We start from the raw sequence: 17,644 nt of genomic DNA, 5'->3' as shown, positions 1-17,644 counted from the left end.
TCAGGCCCCCGGTCGCAGCAGCTGGCTGACGTAGGCCTGTCGCCTCCTGATCTCCAGCTCTAGCTGCTCCTTCAGCGTGCACACCTGAAAAACACACACACACACACAGATGTGTGCATCAACACGTGTGTGCTATGCAGATGCAGGTGCAGTCACAGACATGCACACACCACTCAGATGCACACATGCACACACACACTACATGAACACAACGCACCCTACACAAATTTGTGCACACACAGACACATCCTCAAGGCGAGTATATTGATTCAAATCCTAGAGTTGAAACACAAGACAGTGCAGATACAAAGGATGAGGACAAAGTAATGATTCTTATGATATCTAAGGCAAACTGATGGGGATTTCTGGACCTTAGTTAGCACAGAATGTTGCTCGCAGTCTTGCTCATTGTCCACAGTGTGAACTCTGCCCTCTGTGAATGCAGGTGGCAGCAAAGCCACTGACAACATGGCCCAGCTCTCACCAAGGAGGCAGCTCTCTGTGCTCCACCTGTCTACTCTCTCACCTGCTCCTCCAGGCAGCGGACCCTCTGGCGGTGGGCTTTCTCCCGGGCCTCCAGCGCTTTCTCTGCCTGCAGCTGGGAGCCCCGCAGCCGCTCCGTCTCCAGGTCCAGTTCCTGCCGGTGCCGTACCGTCACTTCCAGCAGCCGCTGAGACTGGGAGTGCTCCAGGTGAGAGAGCTGAGCCTGGACACGCACAGGCATGCAGTCAACCACACACACATATAAATATACAGTGCGCACACACACACACACACACACACACACACACACACATAGAGCACACACACGAAAGCACACACACACATGTACACACTAAAATGGCTTGAACCAGCCAGGCATGAGCATCAGTCAGGGAGTCTAGTGTGAGCATATGGGAGTGAGACTGACACTTGAGAAGAGCCGAGAAGAGCCTAATGAAGTTTATAATGTTTTTAAATATGCAGGTCATTACACATTCTTTCTCTCCTTCTCTCCTCACCTGTAGTGTGTGTGTATGTGTGTGGGCATCAGTGAGCTCCTGCTGGAGGGTGTGTGTAGTCTGCTCCAGCTGTTCTCTCTCACGGCCCAGTGACAGAGTCTCCTCGTCAAGCCTTCTCCTGTCATGTCCCACCTGAACATACACATAGAAAACACCACACACACACACACACACACACACACACACACACACACACACACACACACATACTGTATGTGAAGATCACACACAAGAACACAAGCATGGACATACATACAATAGAGAGACACACACTCGTGCAGCATAACTGCATGCACATCAATGGCCAACCGCATGGCGTTCATATGAACGAAACTGAACATATCTTAAGTATACACCGAAAAGCCAGGCTGAGGGAGCAGAGCGACGTTCATAGCAAATCCAGCCACTGTTAAGACGGATTGACACACGCCACAGAGAGACATTCGCGGAATGGGAGGAATTTAGGAGTCGGAGAGCCCCTAGTAGAGAGAACATGATGTGCGGGGGGTATTATCAACAAACAGGGAAACTCTACTGCACACAGAGCACTCATAACATAAACTAGTCTGAGAGCAGAGGAGAGAGATGGAATGCGTTACTGTGTGATTGCACACATCAGAGAGGAGATGCGCATGGCTGTCATGCATGCTGCAGGAAGGGCAAAGCTGGGGGCCACCATGAAACGACTGAGTGAAAACGATCTGATGTGAGAGAGGAGGAGGGTAGCCAGTGGAATCAAATCAAACTAAACCGGAGCCAGGGTGACTTAATATGACCTAATCCAATTCAAACCAATCCCATTCAAATTCAGCCAAGCCAGCTGGACGGAAACAGGCCAGGGGTAGCATCAAACCAGACAAGCACATACCAGGGAAAAGAGCCCACCAAACCACCCCCACCCGCTCAACCCAGCTAAAGCCAATAACCCAGTCCACACCCACGCAAACCTGAACCAGATGCCTCAGATATCAACACCCCCCCCCCCACACACACACACACCCCTTACCTTCTCCAGGGTCTTCCTCAGCGAGGCCTTGTCTTTGCCTAGGCGATTCATCCCTCTTTCCAGCTCAGCCTTCTCTGCCTCCAGCCTCTGGAGCGAGGCCTGCAGGCTGGTCACGCGTCCCTGGAGCTCTCCCTTGTCCTTCTGGAGCTGCCTGGAGCTGTCCAGAGCCTCCTGCTCCCCCTCCTGCCGCTGCCGCAGGGCCTGAGGTGAAAAGAACCAATAACCAGCCGCCCCCAACACCGCCATGCAGCATAGAGCAAGGGGACATCTTAGAGAAATACTGTGCTCGAGTTGAACCTCAAGTGGTATATCGTCAGATCTACCACCACAAAAGGGAGAAAAGCAAACATCTCAGAGAAATGCTGCGCTCGAGTTCAAGCTGAAATCTAGGTTCAAGTTCAAGTGGTTTGTCTTACTCAAATTAAACAGACATTGCACAGAGCAAGTGGTCCCTATTGAAGGAGAAAGAACAGACCGAAGACAATGTCAAGGGTGCACACAATGTGACAGAAAGTCTAAAATAGCAGCATACAAAAGCATTCACTCACAATTGAAAATGTTCTCGTCTTCCTTCTCAAACTTTCTTTTTGATTCTGATCCTGGGATAAGATCTTGTGATGGACTACACTCGATTTCATGGATTTTTCTTTGGCTTTGTTTTGTTTTGTTTTTAAACACATTGTTTTGTTTTGGTGCTTGAGCTATTTTATTGTCCTAGAAACTGGTCAGATAGCGAATGTTTTGCTTTGTTCTGCTTTGTTGTTTCCCACCATCATTTCCAAATGTCTCTATGTTGTGGAGATCTGAGAGGCCAGCTCATCGCACTGCCAGTGCCAAGCTCTGGTTCTGTTAAGCCATTCCAACCCCCCTCAAAGACAACTGCATCCAACAGCCCACTTTAGTTCAAGGGTCCCGTTCGTAGATGTACTGCTAAACTGTTGATCTAAACACAATGTTGTGGTTAAACTCATATGCTGGGCTGCAGTGTTGGACTGTTACTTTTAATGAACCAGAACTTTTCCATGTAATGTGACTTTAAAAGCAGCAAGGATTTATTTAATTAGTGTTCATCAGTACAACAAAAACAAATAAACGATAGTAATGACCAACAAACAACAACGATCAACAAAAATAGGCGCAGATGTACTTTAGAGAGCGCAGCACCAAGCAACTTGGCCAGTCTGCCAAAACGGCACGCTGTGCTTTTTCATTTGCCTGCAGCTGAATAAGTAATCAACGCATGTCACTGGCCTCTAACCATAATTTGCGGTGCCTGCAAACGGAACTGTATCATTCGATCAAGAGTGCAACTGAATGGAATCATGGAATTCAAAGGAATCAAAACTTTAGCGATCAGGACATGTTAATGTCATCCAATAGAGAGATATTACAGGGCAGCATTTGTGCAGCTATAACAAATAAATTCAACAGTGTAACAGGTATCTACATGTAGGGAAGAAGATGAAGTGAAAAAAAATAATGGCAAGACATAAAAGGCAAATAAAAGATTGTTGCTTGGAATACTGATTCCATTGTTTCTGGAAGTTTCTCCTATTCAGACATCTAAAGTGCATCTGGATTACACCTGCTTTAAAAACATTTTTTTTTTTCAAAGAAAGATTTTCACTGCTAAACAGACGTGCACTGTCCCCTGCAGTTTTCTTACATGCAATGGAATACATAATTAGTCACTCTTGTGCTTCTCCTGACATAATATTTCCAAAAACTCCCACTTTCCCCTCCCCCAGCCCTCCCACGAACGCATATGTAAAAGTCAGTAAAGCGGTATTCTGCACCCCTCCAACAGGCAGAGTGCAGTTTTTTAGCCATGTGCGGTCTGTTTGTACATACAATGCCATGTTTATAGGCACACGTAGTGTCGAAATTACGCCTAAAACAGTGTGAACGTGTTGGTATATCTACCCCAATAGTCTGTGAATGTCTACTCTGTACAAACTGAACAACAGACCACTCACGCAACCACCTGCATTGGTTTCAAAATAAATACAATTAACTTAAGTCTTCTTGTGCTGTGCTTATGTACCAGATTCAAGGATGCCCGCCTGCCCACCCTCTCCTCACCTCCTGCAGTGCCCGGGTCTGCTTCTCAAGCTCCAGTGCACGCAGCTCACTGTCCTCCTGGGCTCTCTGGAGGTTCTGGGCGTGCTCCGCCAGTATGTGGTTCTGCTTCTTGCTCTCAGACAACACCTCCCGCATCTTATCCAGCCTCTCCTGAGGAACCACAGAAGATGCACCACACAGGTTAGAACACAGGATAGAACACACACATGGAACACATGTTAGTGTACATACATACAAAAAAAAAATTAAGGTTATAGGCCAGGGGCCGTATTCACAAAGAATCTTAGGGCTAAAAGTAGCTCATAAGTGGCGAATTTAGGAGAAACTCCTAAAAATAATGGGCGTGTCAGTCTTAAATTTAGGACTCCTATTTTTTTTTACTAAGAGCAATTCACAAAGTATTTTATCCCTAAAAGTAGCACCTAAGTCTAAGACAGCTTAAAACTCCTCATGAGGACTCCTAAGTCACTAAGACTTATTCACAAAAAATCGTAAGATGGCTGTAGCCGACTTGGAATTGATAAAAGACATTGCTTAAACCGTGAAGCATCACGGTGAAGGTATTAATATTGTCGTAGAATTAGCGTGGGATGCAATGACTCCTTTAAACAACGATGTGTCCCGAAGTGAAATGTTTGGAAACATAAAGATAGCCTATTTGGCTTCGCGTAAAACGCAAATGACGACACTGGGAATCATCAGTCAGCCGTTTAATTCATCAAACTATCAACGCACTGTAGACCCCACATCATCCAACAGTTTATCCAGTTGCCTTTGGACAATCGCCTATTACACAAGATCAAAGTAAATTCCATGGCGATCGCCGGAATGTCCAGTGACGGGACACACATTACAATAATTGCCCCATCAAAAGATGAGGACGTTTTCGTCCACCGTGGCCTGGATGTACCGATGACTCGTGCATTTCAACGGAGAGCGGTCTGCAGCAGGTTTTTGAGAACTTACCAGCTGGATGCCGCTGGGGTGACAGTGGCTATTGGTCCTGGGATAGGCTTTCGCTTAGGCTACGTTTCACGTTCGTTTCGCTTTGATCAATTAAGATTGGAGGGCTTGAAGGGCCGTATGTGCTGATATTTGAAGTGGTCAAGGGCTGGAAATATAATAGCCTAACAGTTTGCTGGGTGCTTTAATTATTACTGCCTTGATTACATGCAATTGCCATATTTTATATTTCTCTTAACGTGCAAAGTGTCATTCCCGTTGGATGCACAAATGAGTCATCATGCGTGTGCATTCTGCTAACTGCACTGTCCATAACTATTTAATATCACTTAATTTGAAGCCTAGGTTATTCTCTTATTTTCAGTTGATATAGTGGGATTGTTAGAGGGACGTCACGAATGAGTTTTTAATGAGAGAGCCTGTCAACAACCAATCACCGTCCTCACCCCTTCTAAACTCGTGCATGAGAATCGACGTCATCCATAGCAACGGTGCTTTTATCTTAAGCTTAGGAGTTTGTATTATCCTTAGTATAAGTAGGTCTCAGAGGCGTTGTGAATCACTTTTAAGAAATTACTCCTACGTAAAATGTTTTAGCGCGAGTTAGGAGCACTCTTAGTGGTAAGATAAAAAGCTTTGTGAATACGGCCCCAGATCTCTGAAGCTGGTGAAAAATATACCTTGGTGCTTGAGCCAATTGAGGTTGGCTCAGATCTTCTGTATAAAGACATTAAAAAAAACCTGAATATAGATCAGGGGCCGTATTCACAAAGCTTTTTATCTTACCACTAAGAGTGCTCCTAACTCGCGCTAAAACATTTTACGTAGGAGTAATTTCTTAAAAGTGCTACTTTTAGGGATAAAATACTTTGTGAATTGCTCTTAGTAAAAAAAAATAGGAGTCCTAAATTTAAGACTGACACGCCCATTATTTTAAGGAGTTTCTCCTAAATTCGCCACTTATGAGCTACTTTTAGCCCTAAGATTCTTTGTGAATACGGTCCCAGATTTTTTATATTTGATCTCATTCCCATGTTAAACATGAATCTTCTATTGACTCCCTGTCTCTTCTATCTCTTTTTCTCTTTCTTCCTTCCTCCCCATCCTCCCTTCCTTCTGGTTCCTCTGCTCCTTGGAGGCCCGGTGGTCAGGAGTTTCAGAATTCCATTGGCCAGGGCTGATGGGGTCCCGCACTGAGTCGGCGAGAGATTTACACGGAGCACGCTCCGTTTGTGTCTGCACAGCATCTTTAAAAACGCGGCATTACGCCACCACGGCCCTAAAACTCTCTCCCAAAGTTGCTAGCGAAACTTGCATCCATTTCCCTCCCAACCAAAGGCAAGGATAATTTCTCAAAATCCCTAACTCGAAATGTTATGGAACTGAAGCATAAATCATGGTAAAAGCAGGCAGTATATGGAATGGAATGAAATTATTTATTTGATTTTTGAGAGTCGCAATTAAGCATCCCCCGAGCGGCCAGGGTTCGGAGAAGCCGCCCCGCATCATAACTCAGGCTGAGAGGTTTTGATAGCAGCGCTTGCGGGCATCATGCTACATAAACAGCCGACCGCATACAGCAGACGGGGGAGAGGCGAGCGCAAATCGCGTACTCAACAGTATTTCCAGAAACTCATAAATATCCCTCCAACCAGGACATCACTGCACTGGGTACAGACAAAGCAACATGTGCCATGTGACCGATGTCTCACTTTGTTGTTGTAAAAGGGACAAGCATATCCTGCCTGGACCGTGCCACGCTCTTAGTATTATGTGTCACCTGCTGTTTGTAGTTGGCATCACCATTGCACCTAATGCACCATTTGTACATTTTAATTAGGCCATAAGAAGTAGACATTGGATCCGATACTGTAACAAAAAGTGATCGATCTTCAGACACAGTTTCACACTCATTCTATCCAACTCCTCCAACTCTGTTGTGCGCTGTGCTAGTCACGCACCTGCAGCATACGGCGGTCGTGCTCGCTGGCGGTCAGGGCCCTCTGCAGCTGGGCGGCCTGCTCCTGGGCGGCCCCGGCACTGGTGCTGCTCTCGCTCAGCTGGGCAGACAGGCCCTGCAGCCGCTCCCTCAGCTGGGACTCCTGCTGCTCCGCCCGACCCAGAGACGCCCCCAGCTGCTCCACCTCAAGCCTGAGGGAGCGAAGTGGGCGTGGGAGATGAGGGGAGGAGGACGAGAGAGACAGAAGGATGTGGAGAAAGACAAGAAGTTGGGCAGAGATACACGAAAAGGGATGGAGAGAGAGAGAAATCAAAAGATGAATTTACAGATCGAATTCAATGCAGGTTTGAAAAGGTCCTCCCGGAGCCACACATGTCACTACTGATACTCACTACAATGGAATTCTCCTAAGGTTGTATTATGAGTAGCATAACAGACCGTACATGTTAGACAGTATTTCATTTGAACATTGCATCATCACCCCCATGAGCAGTGCTCACCTGAGCAGGGCCTCCCTCTCCTCACTCTCTCCCAGCTCCATGCGCAGGCTGGCCAGGCGCTCCTGCAGGCTGCCCACCTCAGCCTCAAGCTCAGCCGCACGCACGCCTCCCCGCTGCAACTCCCCCTCCAGGGAGCGCTGGGACAGTTCCAGCCGGGCGGCCAGCGCCTCCGCCCGCTCACACGCCTCCTTCAGCTGCCGGCGCTCTGCCTCCCCGCGGGACTCGCCTGCCTCACTGCGCTCTAGTTTCTCCTGGGGTGGGAGGGGGAGAGGAGTGGAGTGGTGGGGGTCAGATGGCACTTGTCTCTCACCTACAGTCCATGTCTTCCATAGTCTTACCTGTTTTTGGATCTCTTTCACAGTGACAAAGGTTTACCAGAACGTTCTGTGCCTCTCCTGTGTCACCTGTGGAGTCTCAGATGCAGCCTCTTTACAGCAGGCGTATGCTTTCAGGCGCACCTGCATACCTTGTCTCTCGCCTGCGGTGCCCTTCTCTCACCTGTAGTCTCCTGGTCTCGACCTCGGCCGTCTGCAGGCTGCTCCTCAGCATGGCCACCTCCTCCCCCAGACTCCTCCTCTCTCGCTCCCCCCGCCGGGTCACTTCCTCCTGGAGAGCCAGCGAGGTCTGCACACCCTCCAGCTTTTCAGTCACTTCACGCTTCCCTGAAGCATTCACGCATATACAGTAAGACTCACATGGGTTCATACAGAGGCACATACTAACAGCCCCTGTGTGTGTCTGAGTGAATATTGTTGATATCAGTGCTAACATGTATATATTTGTATCTTCACAAAACACATAACACATAATGTGTGTGTGTGTGTGTGTGTGTGTGCGCGTGCGTGCGTGCGTGCGTGCGTGCTTGCGTGTGTGCGTGCGTGTGTGTGTTCTACTAGCTCACCCTGTTCTGCCTCTCTCAGGCTCTTCTGGAGCTGCTGCAGTCTGCCGGTGGTTTTGTCCTGAGCTGCCTGAAGCTCATTCACCTGTCGGGTCAAACTTAACACCTGTGCATAGGCCTCATCCTGTAGTACATACACACACAGAGCACATTCACACACACACACAGAGTGCACACACACACAGACAGTGCACACACACACACACACACAGCGCACACACACACACAGCGCACACACACACAGAGCACACGCAGACACACAATCAAATTCACATCAACATTTTTCAACATATCAGCACACAGCATACTCAACGTTACTACAAGCAAACACATACACAAGTATATAAATAATACACATCATCCATAAATGTAAAGAAACTTGCCTCAAGGCAGCAATAAAACCATTTGCCTACTTGATCATCTCTTCCTGTTCCTAAAGCTACCTATGATGAGTGAGTGTGAGTCTCGGACTGGGGTGGACATGAGTGTGAGTCTCAGGCTGGGGGGGAGATGAGTGTGAGTCTCTGGCTGGGGTGGACATGAGTGTGAGTCTCAGGCTGGGCTGGGGTGGACATGAGTGTGAGTCTCGGGCTGGGGTGGACATGAGTGTGAGTCTCAGGCTGGGGTGGACATGAGTGTGAGTCTCACCCGCTCTCTCTGCGTGTCCCTGAGCTCCGTCTGGAAACTGCGCAGGGCCATGTGCAGGGTGTCCAGGTCCATCTCCCCGTCTCCCCCACGGGCAGGGGATAGGGAACAGCCTGGGGACCCGCTGTGTGGCAGTCCCTCTGTCCCACTCTCACCACCTATGAGTGTGAAAAAAATACAGACATGTACTGTAAACCGTACAAACACACACATATGTACATACCCAGAAGAGTATGCATGCTGACAAGAAATCACACACTCAATTTAAGGAGAAGTAAAAAATGCCATACTTACACCTACATTACTATCAATAATCACTTATTGATTAGTTTTCAGTGAAAAAAGAAATGGCTTATTAATAAACATGATATCAACAAACCCTCACCTTTCACAGGAGAGCGAGTCCTCCAGGGTGAGGGGCTCCGTCCTCTCGCCCCTGGGGTAGGCGACCTGCCCCCGCGTCCGATCCCCAGTGTCCTCCTCAGGGCGGACTCCAGGCCGTCCAGCCGGTGCTCCAGCGTGCGGCGTGTGGCCTCCCCCTGGGCCAGCTGCTCCTCCAGGCCCCCGGCCTGCCCCTCGGCCAGGCTGGCCCGCAGACCCTGCTCCCGGCCCTGGGCCTGCGCCTCCCGTAGGGCCTCCTCCAACTGGGCCGTGTCCTCGCGCTGCCGCTGCTGGCTCTCCTGCAGGGCGGTGTCACGCTGCCGCTGCGCCTCTCTCGCGGCCATCTCCGCCTCCTCCAGCTTGGCCATGCGCCGCTGCAGCGCCGATGACTGTGGGACCAGACAAAGGGGTGAATTGAAATTCCCCAGATTGCTTGATTGCGCATTATGGATCGTGGTTCGTGCAGAACCTCCACATGCCCTCAGTGCGGATCTGAAATTCAGGCCAGAAGTGGAGTGCATCATCAGAATGCTTCTGTTACCCAGAATCCACCAGTAGGACATGTATGTTATGAATGATTACTTCAGCTAGTATACTCTAACTTCCATTAGCAGTACAAAAAAAAATTCTCATGTTTGTGAATGGAAACATGCTCAACGCCACGTAACAATAGCTCAATGAGAACTGAGTGTTACAACAGCAAGTGAATTAAGTACAGGGCAATGTTTAAATAATAAGTGTATCATAATCGTAACATTAATTTCCCTTTGCTTCAACTGGCCATGTTTCAACTTACCATGAAGGTCAAAGTAGGGAGAGGGGGAAAAACAGCTGGGTTTGACGCCATGGTGGCACACTCAAATAAACATGTGATGATATCTCACAAAACATTAACCTTAACAATCACGTATAAAACCCAAACTGTGTTCAAAATTGTTGCTTCAGGTAAGATAAAAGCAAAAGAGGCAGCAAATAAAAGTCTTGTCCAGATGTTTGAGATTTAGCAACAGTTAGCAGCGATGCCAACTCTTAAAGGCCAAGCCTGATATGCTACAAAGTGCTAACATGTAACATGCCCCAAAATAGAGCTGAATTGGGTTCGTATGGGAGTTAACAAGCTGAGGCCCCACAAGCACCAAAGGTTGTCTCATACAGATATGCAGGGAGAGACAGAGAGAGAAAGAGAGAGAAATAGAGAGAGAAAGAGAGAGAGATAGAGAGAGAGAGAGATCTGCTGCGGGAGGTTTGCCCCTGTCACTGTTGCCCTTGTCATGCCTTGGGGTTTTTGAAGGGTTTTGGCCGTGGGAAAACAGTCTTTGTGGAAAGCACAAACTCTCTTGCACACAGAGACACACATACACACACACACACACACACACACACACACACACAGACTCCAGCTGAACTGTGCAGGGAGGGAAGTGTTGGGTGTGGAGAGGAAAAGCAGTCTTGTTACAGGCAAAGATGACCTTGCTGACACTGATTTAGATATGTGGTTGCCTTGATAGCAAACACACTCCACCACAGCAAATATATGCATACCCTGCCCAAATATACATCTTTATGTGCTTTTCATTGTTGTATTTGGTCGGTTTGCGATAAAACACAGATCATAAAGGAACAAATATTTTATTTATCACAGTGGTTAGGAAAATATATGAGCTGGATGATCTGTTTTGTTGTTGTAATAACATTTGATGTTTCCAGGCTGACTAACTGCGCAGATGAACTGGAACAGGACCGCACCCCTGCACTACAAACATCATGTTAATTGGTTTAATCTCCACAAAATTAGCATTGTTTCAGAACTTGCATCGGTCAAACATCGGCGATGAACTTTTGTTGGGTTGAATCGATGGCCACAGACAATAATAGTTGCCTACACCCTGAACAGTCCCAGTTCTTTAATAAAGAAGTCATGCTTTAATTAAAACATTTCCTTAGGGGAGGCAGGGAGAGTGTGTAAAGTTGAGGACAGTGATTACAGGTCAGTCTAGTCCAGTCTGAAACATTTCCATTCATATGTTGCTGATGTGTTCAAAGTCATCTGGACTTGAGAGCTGTTTCAAGTGCTTTCTGAGGTAACACGTTGAAGGATCATAAGCAGTGAAAGCTGTGTGCCTTGCTGTAAGTCTGTCTGTCTGTCACATCTGTGCCTTTGGAAGTACTATGCGATAAAAGATACAAAGTTTACTGTTTCAGGACTTTGGTTTCGCACAGGAGTAGCCTATACTGCTGTCCAAGAAATCAGTCAGAACTGGTGATCTAAGATTTGTGCTGCCAAAATCTCTAAGGTGTGGTCACAAGCTGTGAGCTCTGCTTGGAAGTTGTGCAACCACATCCTTTATCATCTGCTCTGATCAGTTCATGATCTGTTCCATCAAAAAGGTGCTTCGTTCAACTCAACTCAACTCAACTCAACTCAACTCAACTCAACTCAACTCAACTCAACTCAACTCAACTCAACTCAACTCAACTCAACTCAACTCAACTCAACTTGATTCGATTCAATTTGATTCAATTTGATTGAAATGACATCTGCATTGTGACTCCTCACCACCCCCAAGGTGCAGTAACTCATCCCACCTCCTTGATTGCTGCTTCTTTGCCGGCCTCGCTCTCCAGCAGCCTCTGTCTGAGGGTGAAGGCCTCCCTCCGCGCCTCCTCCTCCCGCTGCTCCTCCTGGGCCACACGTGCCTGCAGCTCCACCAGCTCCTGGCTCCGACAGGACACCTCCCCCTCCAGAGCCTTCACCTGAGGAGGCAGCTCAGAGAATGAACACACCTGCAATCCTGGCTGTGGAATTGGCACCTTAACCTGACCACTGCCAGAGATTAAATACTTTTCTGAATAGGTGACTTCCAAGTAATGGTAAACTCTGTCTGGGTATAAGGCATTGTATACTGAGACACAGGTACTTTTTCTTGACATTTTAGTCACATTTATTATAAATGATTAATGTTCAACAGAATGCCCAATTAATGATTACGCTAGTGGGCAACTTCTGCACCTGATGCACTCTCAGTTTTCAAAGATCTACTCTATTCTCCCTCTCCCTGCAGCCGTGCCCACCTGTCTGCGCAGCTCCTGCAGCTCGCGCCGTCCCTGCAGACGGGAGCGCTCCAACTCGCGCAGCATGGCCCTCAGCTTGCTCGCCTCCTGCTGGTGGGAGGACTTGCACTCTTCCAGCACTGCCAGCCTCTGCTCCTTCTCCTCCAATGCCCGCTTCAGACTAAGGGGGAAAGATGAACAAGGTGAGGTACCCACATGAGGAATATAGGAACAACGGCATGAAGGAAAGGCCAAAGACAATGTAAGTGTTCATGGAAACGAATACCTGCCAATGTGAAAGGAAAACATCTAAATAATGTGCTCGAAATGTCATTCATCATTTTGATGTAGGTCGGTTTACTCATTTGGTTATCATAACATGATATCATATTTTGTTACATATTTTCTGTATGTCAAGCTCATGAAGGCTATGACTTTCAGTGCTGAAATCTTCCTGGTGGCCTTGTTGGCTGATCGCCAACCTGTTTATGTCGCTCTCTGTCCTCTTCACCGTGGCACGCAGCTCCTGGTTGGAGTTGTGGATGGCCTCCTTCTCACGGCCGGCATCCCCCAGCGCTCTTCTTAGCTCCAGGGCCTCCTTCCGCTGGCCGTCCCTCTCTGTAGCGCAATCACGGAGCTGTCGGTGGGCCTCGATCAGATCCCTCCGCCCTTCATCCCGGGACTCCTCCGCCTCCTGCAGAGAGCGCCTCAACACAGACAACTGAGGCAGTGAGAAAGAGAGAGAGAGAGAGAGAGAGAGAGAGAGAGAGAGAGAGAGAAAGAGAGGGGAAGAATATGAAGTACTATCAGACAGAATCAGATAATATGAAAAATGGCGAGAGTGACAGGCAAGTGAATCTGAAGAGCTCATTCATTGACTAATTCAAGCCAACATGCCTTATCACAGCATGAGTTCTCTTAATGAGAAGGCTATGTGAATGAGAGCCTGGGGGAGAGGAATTTTCCATCATGCAAAACCATGACGACAGACTCAGTCCATATCTGCACCAATAAAAACACATGGGAACTAAAAATACACTTCAAAACTTAAGAGGGAGGTGATTAAATGAAACAAATCGGCTGTTCAAAGGGGGAATCGAATGTAGACAAGAGGAGCATGGGAAAGAAAAGCAACGAGTGGAAGAGACAGGACAGAGCTAGAGCGGGCAGCAGAGAGTGATAAACTACAATTATCGTAGTGCCTTCACACTGAGGGCCTGATTTACTAACAGGATTGCGCCCATTTCAGGCGTAAAATAGCGGTCGTAAACATAAAACGGTATTTACTAAGGGGGCGCATTTGAGTAGAGGCGCATATTAACGCTTTATTGGTGTGTACCTGCAAACAGGTGGGATGGCATTGAAACGTGGGTGGTAACCTGGGCGTGAAGCGGAATTTAATTGGAGGAGAGAAGGTAAGTGCTCCTAATGATGTATTGCGTGGTATTTACTAAAACTGCCTGGCGAGCGCACGTCTCTGATTTGCGGGCTAATTCTCCGCCTCATAAAAGCACGTCTTAACCAGGAAGCGCATTTCCATTGAGTCTGAAAACATTGATATGGCAGCAGTTATAAGAGCAAGGCGAAGAAAGAAGACAGGAGACAGCGCACAGAACGAATTTTTTCAACTCTTATAACACTTTTACAGTTAAGCGATCCACAAATCATTAGACCGTACAGGTTAACCAGCCACGCAATACTTCAATTACTGGACCAGATCAGAGACGACATCGAACCCTCCACCCGGCGATCACATTCCATTCCATCAGTTGATAAACTCCTGGCAACATTTGCAAATATTTGCCTCCGGATAATTTCAAACAGTTATAGCATCTGCAGTTGTTGTCTCAGCCTTCACTCAGCCAACTATTCACCCAGGTACTCGTCGCATTGCTACGGCGCATTGGTCAATATACATTTCCCCACTACGATAGCTGAAATTAAACTTTCCGAACGTAATTGGAGCCATTGATTGCACCCACATGCAAACAGTCCCACCTTCAATCCACGAACACATTTACCGAAACAGAAAGCACACATTTTCAATGACTGTCCAGGTCATATGTGATGCCAACATGACCATTACTAACGTGGTAGCCAAATACCCTAGATCTGTCCATCACTCATATATTGTAGTGAACCCATGTCACTTGTAGAATTTATTCATCTCGCCATGTACACATCTATATTGTTATAATAGACAGTTTATGCATAAATGCCACCAATAGCATATTCTTTATAATCGTGTTCTTTTAAACATCTCGCTGTAGGTGATGGCGGGCAGAACAACAACATAACATTGAATCAGGTTCAGTGATTGAGCGAACGTGAACCAATATATCTATCTCCATGGTGGCAGTAAATTGCAGGCGATTTCTCCCGTCTTTTAACGGTGCGCTAAATAATGATTGCCCAGCGCGGATCTGGTTTGATAAATACCATGGAAAATGCGGGGAAACAAAGTGCGTTAATGTGCGCCTGGCAAAGGCGCAGATTAAGCTGCGGTCGTAAATCAGGCCCTATAGGGCGGAGTAAACACAGATTGCCCAGCGCGGATCTGGTTTGATAAATACCACAGAAAATGCGCAAAAACACTGTGCGTTAATGTGCGACCGCAGATTAATCTGCGGTCGCAATCTTAGTAAATCAGGCCCTGAGTTGGGAGAGTCAGGCACAAGACTTTCCATGCAAAAACGTTGCAGGTTATTGAGCCGAACCCACCAAAGCCACCCGTCCGTTCTAAAGCACACCATCGGCAGGACGCCTGTCATCTTCCCACCCGCTGAAAGGGTCTGGCTCCGTGGGCCAGTTAGGGGGCTCTGCTTGTAAACCATAGCCAGGAATCTAAAACACATGCACGGTAAGGCTGGGAAGCCGAGATCGTCGAAGAACACACACATGCATGAATATGACCTACATTCTGGTAACAGGCTGGCACGGACTCATCATTTAATGGCAAAGAATGTTGCCACAGCAGCCAAGAATCCACATGGAGAGAGAGATAGAGAGAGTGAGGGTAAACGAAAGAGAGCCAAAGAGAGATTGCCGGAAGGGCCTGGCTATGGATGGGAATGGTCGGGAAAGTAGCCAGATGCTGTTGTCATGCTCCTCTACAGGGACATTGATAAACATCAACTATCAACAGGGTGTGTTCGTTTGAGTGAGTGTGTGTGAGTGTTTGAGTGTGTGTGTGTATGTATGTGTGTGTGTGTGTACTTGTCCGTGGGCTTTTGCATACGTGTGTTTGTGGGAGAGAGGGAGAGAAGGAGTGAAAAGGTCTGCATGCTGGCTCGATGTGTTTGCGTGTGTGCAAGAGCATGGAAGTATATGTGTGTGTGTGTGTGCAGGACGTTGGAAGTGTTTGTGTGAGTGTGTGTGTGTGTGTGTGTGTGTGTGTGTGTGTGTGTGTGTGTGTGAATATGGGAGAGGGAAGAATGTGCAAATAGGAAAGTGTGTGTGTGTGTGTGTGTGTGTGTGTGAAGAAGCTTTTTGTTCGAAGGGCCACACAAGATGTTTTCTTCTCATAAATTCTAATGTGGGAAAAATAATCCAGTGCCATTCTAGCCCATCTCTCTTTATTTAATCTCATCGAGGGGGGCCAGGTGGAGCCAAGGGAGAGAGAGCGAGAGAAAGAGAGAGATACAAGAGAAAACAAGGAGGAGGAAGAGAAATTGATGGTATTTTTGCGTGAGAATAAAAACAGTCTGGTAAATAGAGTAAGAGAAAAACAACACAAGCAATATCGTCTGTAAATCATGCCATGTCTATGAAGCTCATAGCGAGGGGGTGTGTGGAGTAGCCAAAGGCTGAAACACTGAAATGGGTGACAGACAAACAGAATGAAGAGAGATGGAGTGCAGGCACAGTGCAGGGCGGATTCAGCTGAGGGGTCTTTGGGGAGCCGAAAAGGTCACGTCCCCTCGGAGTCGACTTCTCGTTGCCGCGCTGGTTAAAACAAACATGGCGCCCCCCGCTTGTTTACACACCACCCTAACTCTTACTCCGATGGCCTATCTCTCTTCTCTCTCTCTCTCTCTCTCTCTCTGAGCCTCCCTCCACCCTACCCCCCCCCCCCCCCCCACATACACACACAAATGCACCCCCATACACACACAAACAGTCTCTACCTTCTCTGTTCAAGCTTGTCTCTGCACTCTCAGGCTCTTGCAGTTAATGGACATGAACATCCTTTAGTGTTACGTAAAACCCATACACCTACAGTGACATAAAGACTGCAGAGAAGGGAAATACAGTGATAGTGTTCCCATCTGTCTCTTTCTCTCTCAGTTCTTGTGCTCAGTTCTCCCTCCGTTGCGCAGTCGTTCACACAGTCTCTCTCTTTCATGGGGCTGGCTGTCACACTCCCTCGCTTCCCAGTGTGCCGGTGTCTGATGAGAGAGCGCTGCGCTGAGATTAGTGAAAATAATCAAACAGGGGGAGAACCGGCAGCTGCTGCCAGATCTAGCGGTGTGGTCGAAGGAACACACACACACACACACACACACACACACACATACACACACACACACACACACACACACACACACACACACACACACACACACACACACACACACACACACACACACACTCATAAACACATGCATGCATATGACCACAGACACATATGAAAACACCAATTCACACATGCAGTGAGCACACACACTTACACACACACACACGCACACACATACTCATAACCACACACTTCCTCTGGTAAACACACACAAAACACACAGCTGTCCAGGAGGAGGAGGCCCATGCAGACCCCGTGACAGGCCACCGGACACAGAGGAAACCCAATATCTGTGCTATCTGTGGAGCCCGGGCCTGGCGTGTGTGAACTGTTGACTGTCCTCCCGATGTCCCGGGCCTCTTTTTCAACCCCCCTCTCCCTCTCTCTCTCTGACCCCCCTCCCGGATCAGAACCATTTCGCAGGGGGAAGCGCCAGGTCCAGCAGCCCACATATCAAGCCCCGGGTGTCAGGGCGAGAGAGGGGCCGCGACGCACACAGTGAGCCCAGAGAAAACATGCCACTGGGGGGGGGGGCGACTTATAGCTTTCACAGGGACTTGGCGTCAGTGCAGGGGAAAGCGCTGCACGTAAAAGAACAACAAAAACACAACACCCTCCCTCTGATACAGGGTGAAGGAAAG

The 17,644-nt window shown here is 47.9% G+C and overlaps 1 protein-coding gene across 1 annotated transcript in view; it reads right to left on the bottom strand.

Moving 5' to 3' along the window:
• Positions 1-17,644, bottom strand: part of crocc2 (ciliary rootlet coiled-coil, rootletin family member 2) — a gene marked incomplete at both ends in the record, with an annotated part of 56,391 nt that continues 38,747 nt past the window's right edge. The window contains 14 exons of the mRNA XM_080860235.1: positions 1-84; positions 527-706; positions 1,002-1,133; positions 2,008-2,208; positions 4,090-4,239; positions 7,014-7,203; positions 7,513-7,763; positions 8,011-8,174; positions 8,414-8,534; positions 9,059-9,213; positions 9,435-9,825; positions 12,023-12,190; positions 12,509-12,668; positions 12,970-13,208. Of these exons, the coding sequence (XP_080716361.1) occupies positions 1-84; positions 527-706; positions 1,002-1,133; positions 2,008-2,208; positions 4,090-4,239; positions 7,014-7,203; positions 7,513-7,763; positions 8,011-8,174; positions 8,414-8,534; positions 9,059-9,213; positions 9,435-9,825; positions 12,023-12,190; positions 12,509-12,668; positions 12,970-13,208 (2,586 nt within the window). The remainder of the gene's footprint in view (positions 85-526; positions 707-1,001; positions 1,134-2,007; positions 2,209-4,089; positions 4,240-7,013; positions 7,204-7,512; positions 7,764-8,010; positions 8,175-8,413; positions 8,535-9,058; positions 9,214-9,434; positions 9,826-12,022; positions 12,191-12,508; positions 12,669-12,969; positions 13,209-17,644) is intronic.

The sequence above is a fragment of the Sprattus sprattus genome (assembly GCF_963457725.1).
Source record: "Sprattus sprattus genome assembly, chromosome: 2".
Classification (NCBI taxonomy): domain Eukaryota; kingdom Metazoa; phylum Chordata; class Actinopteri; order Clupeiformes; family Clupeidae; genus Sprattus; species Sprattus sprattus.
This window is presented reverse-complemented; position numbering and strand designations above follow the sequence as displayed.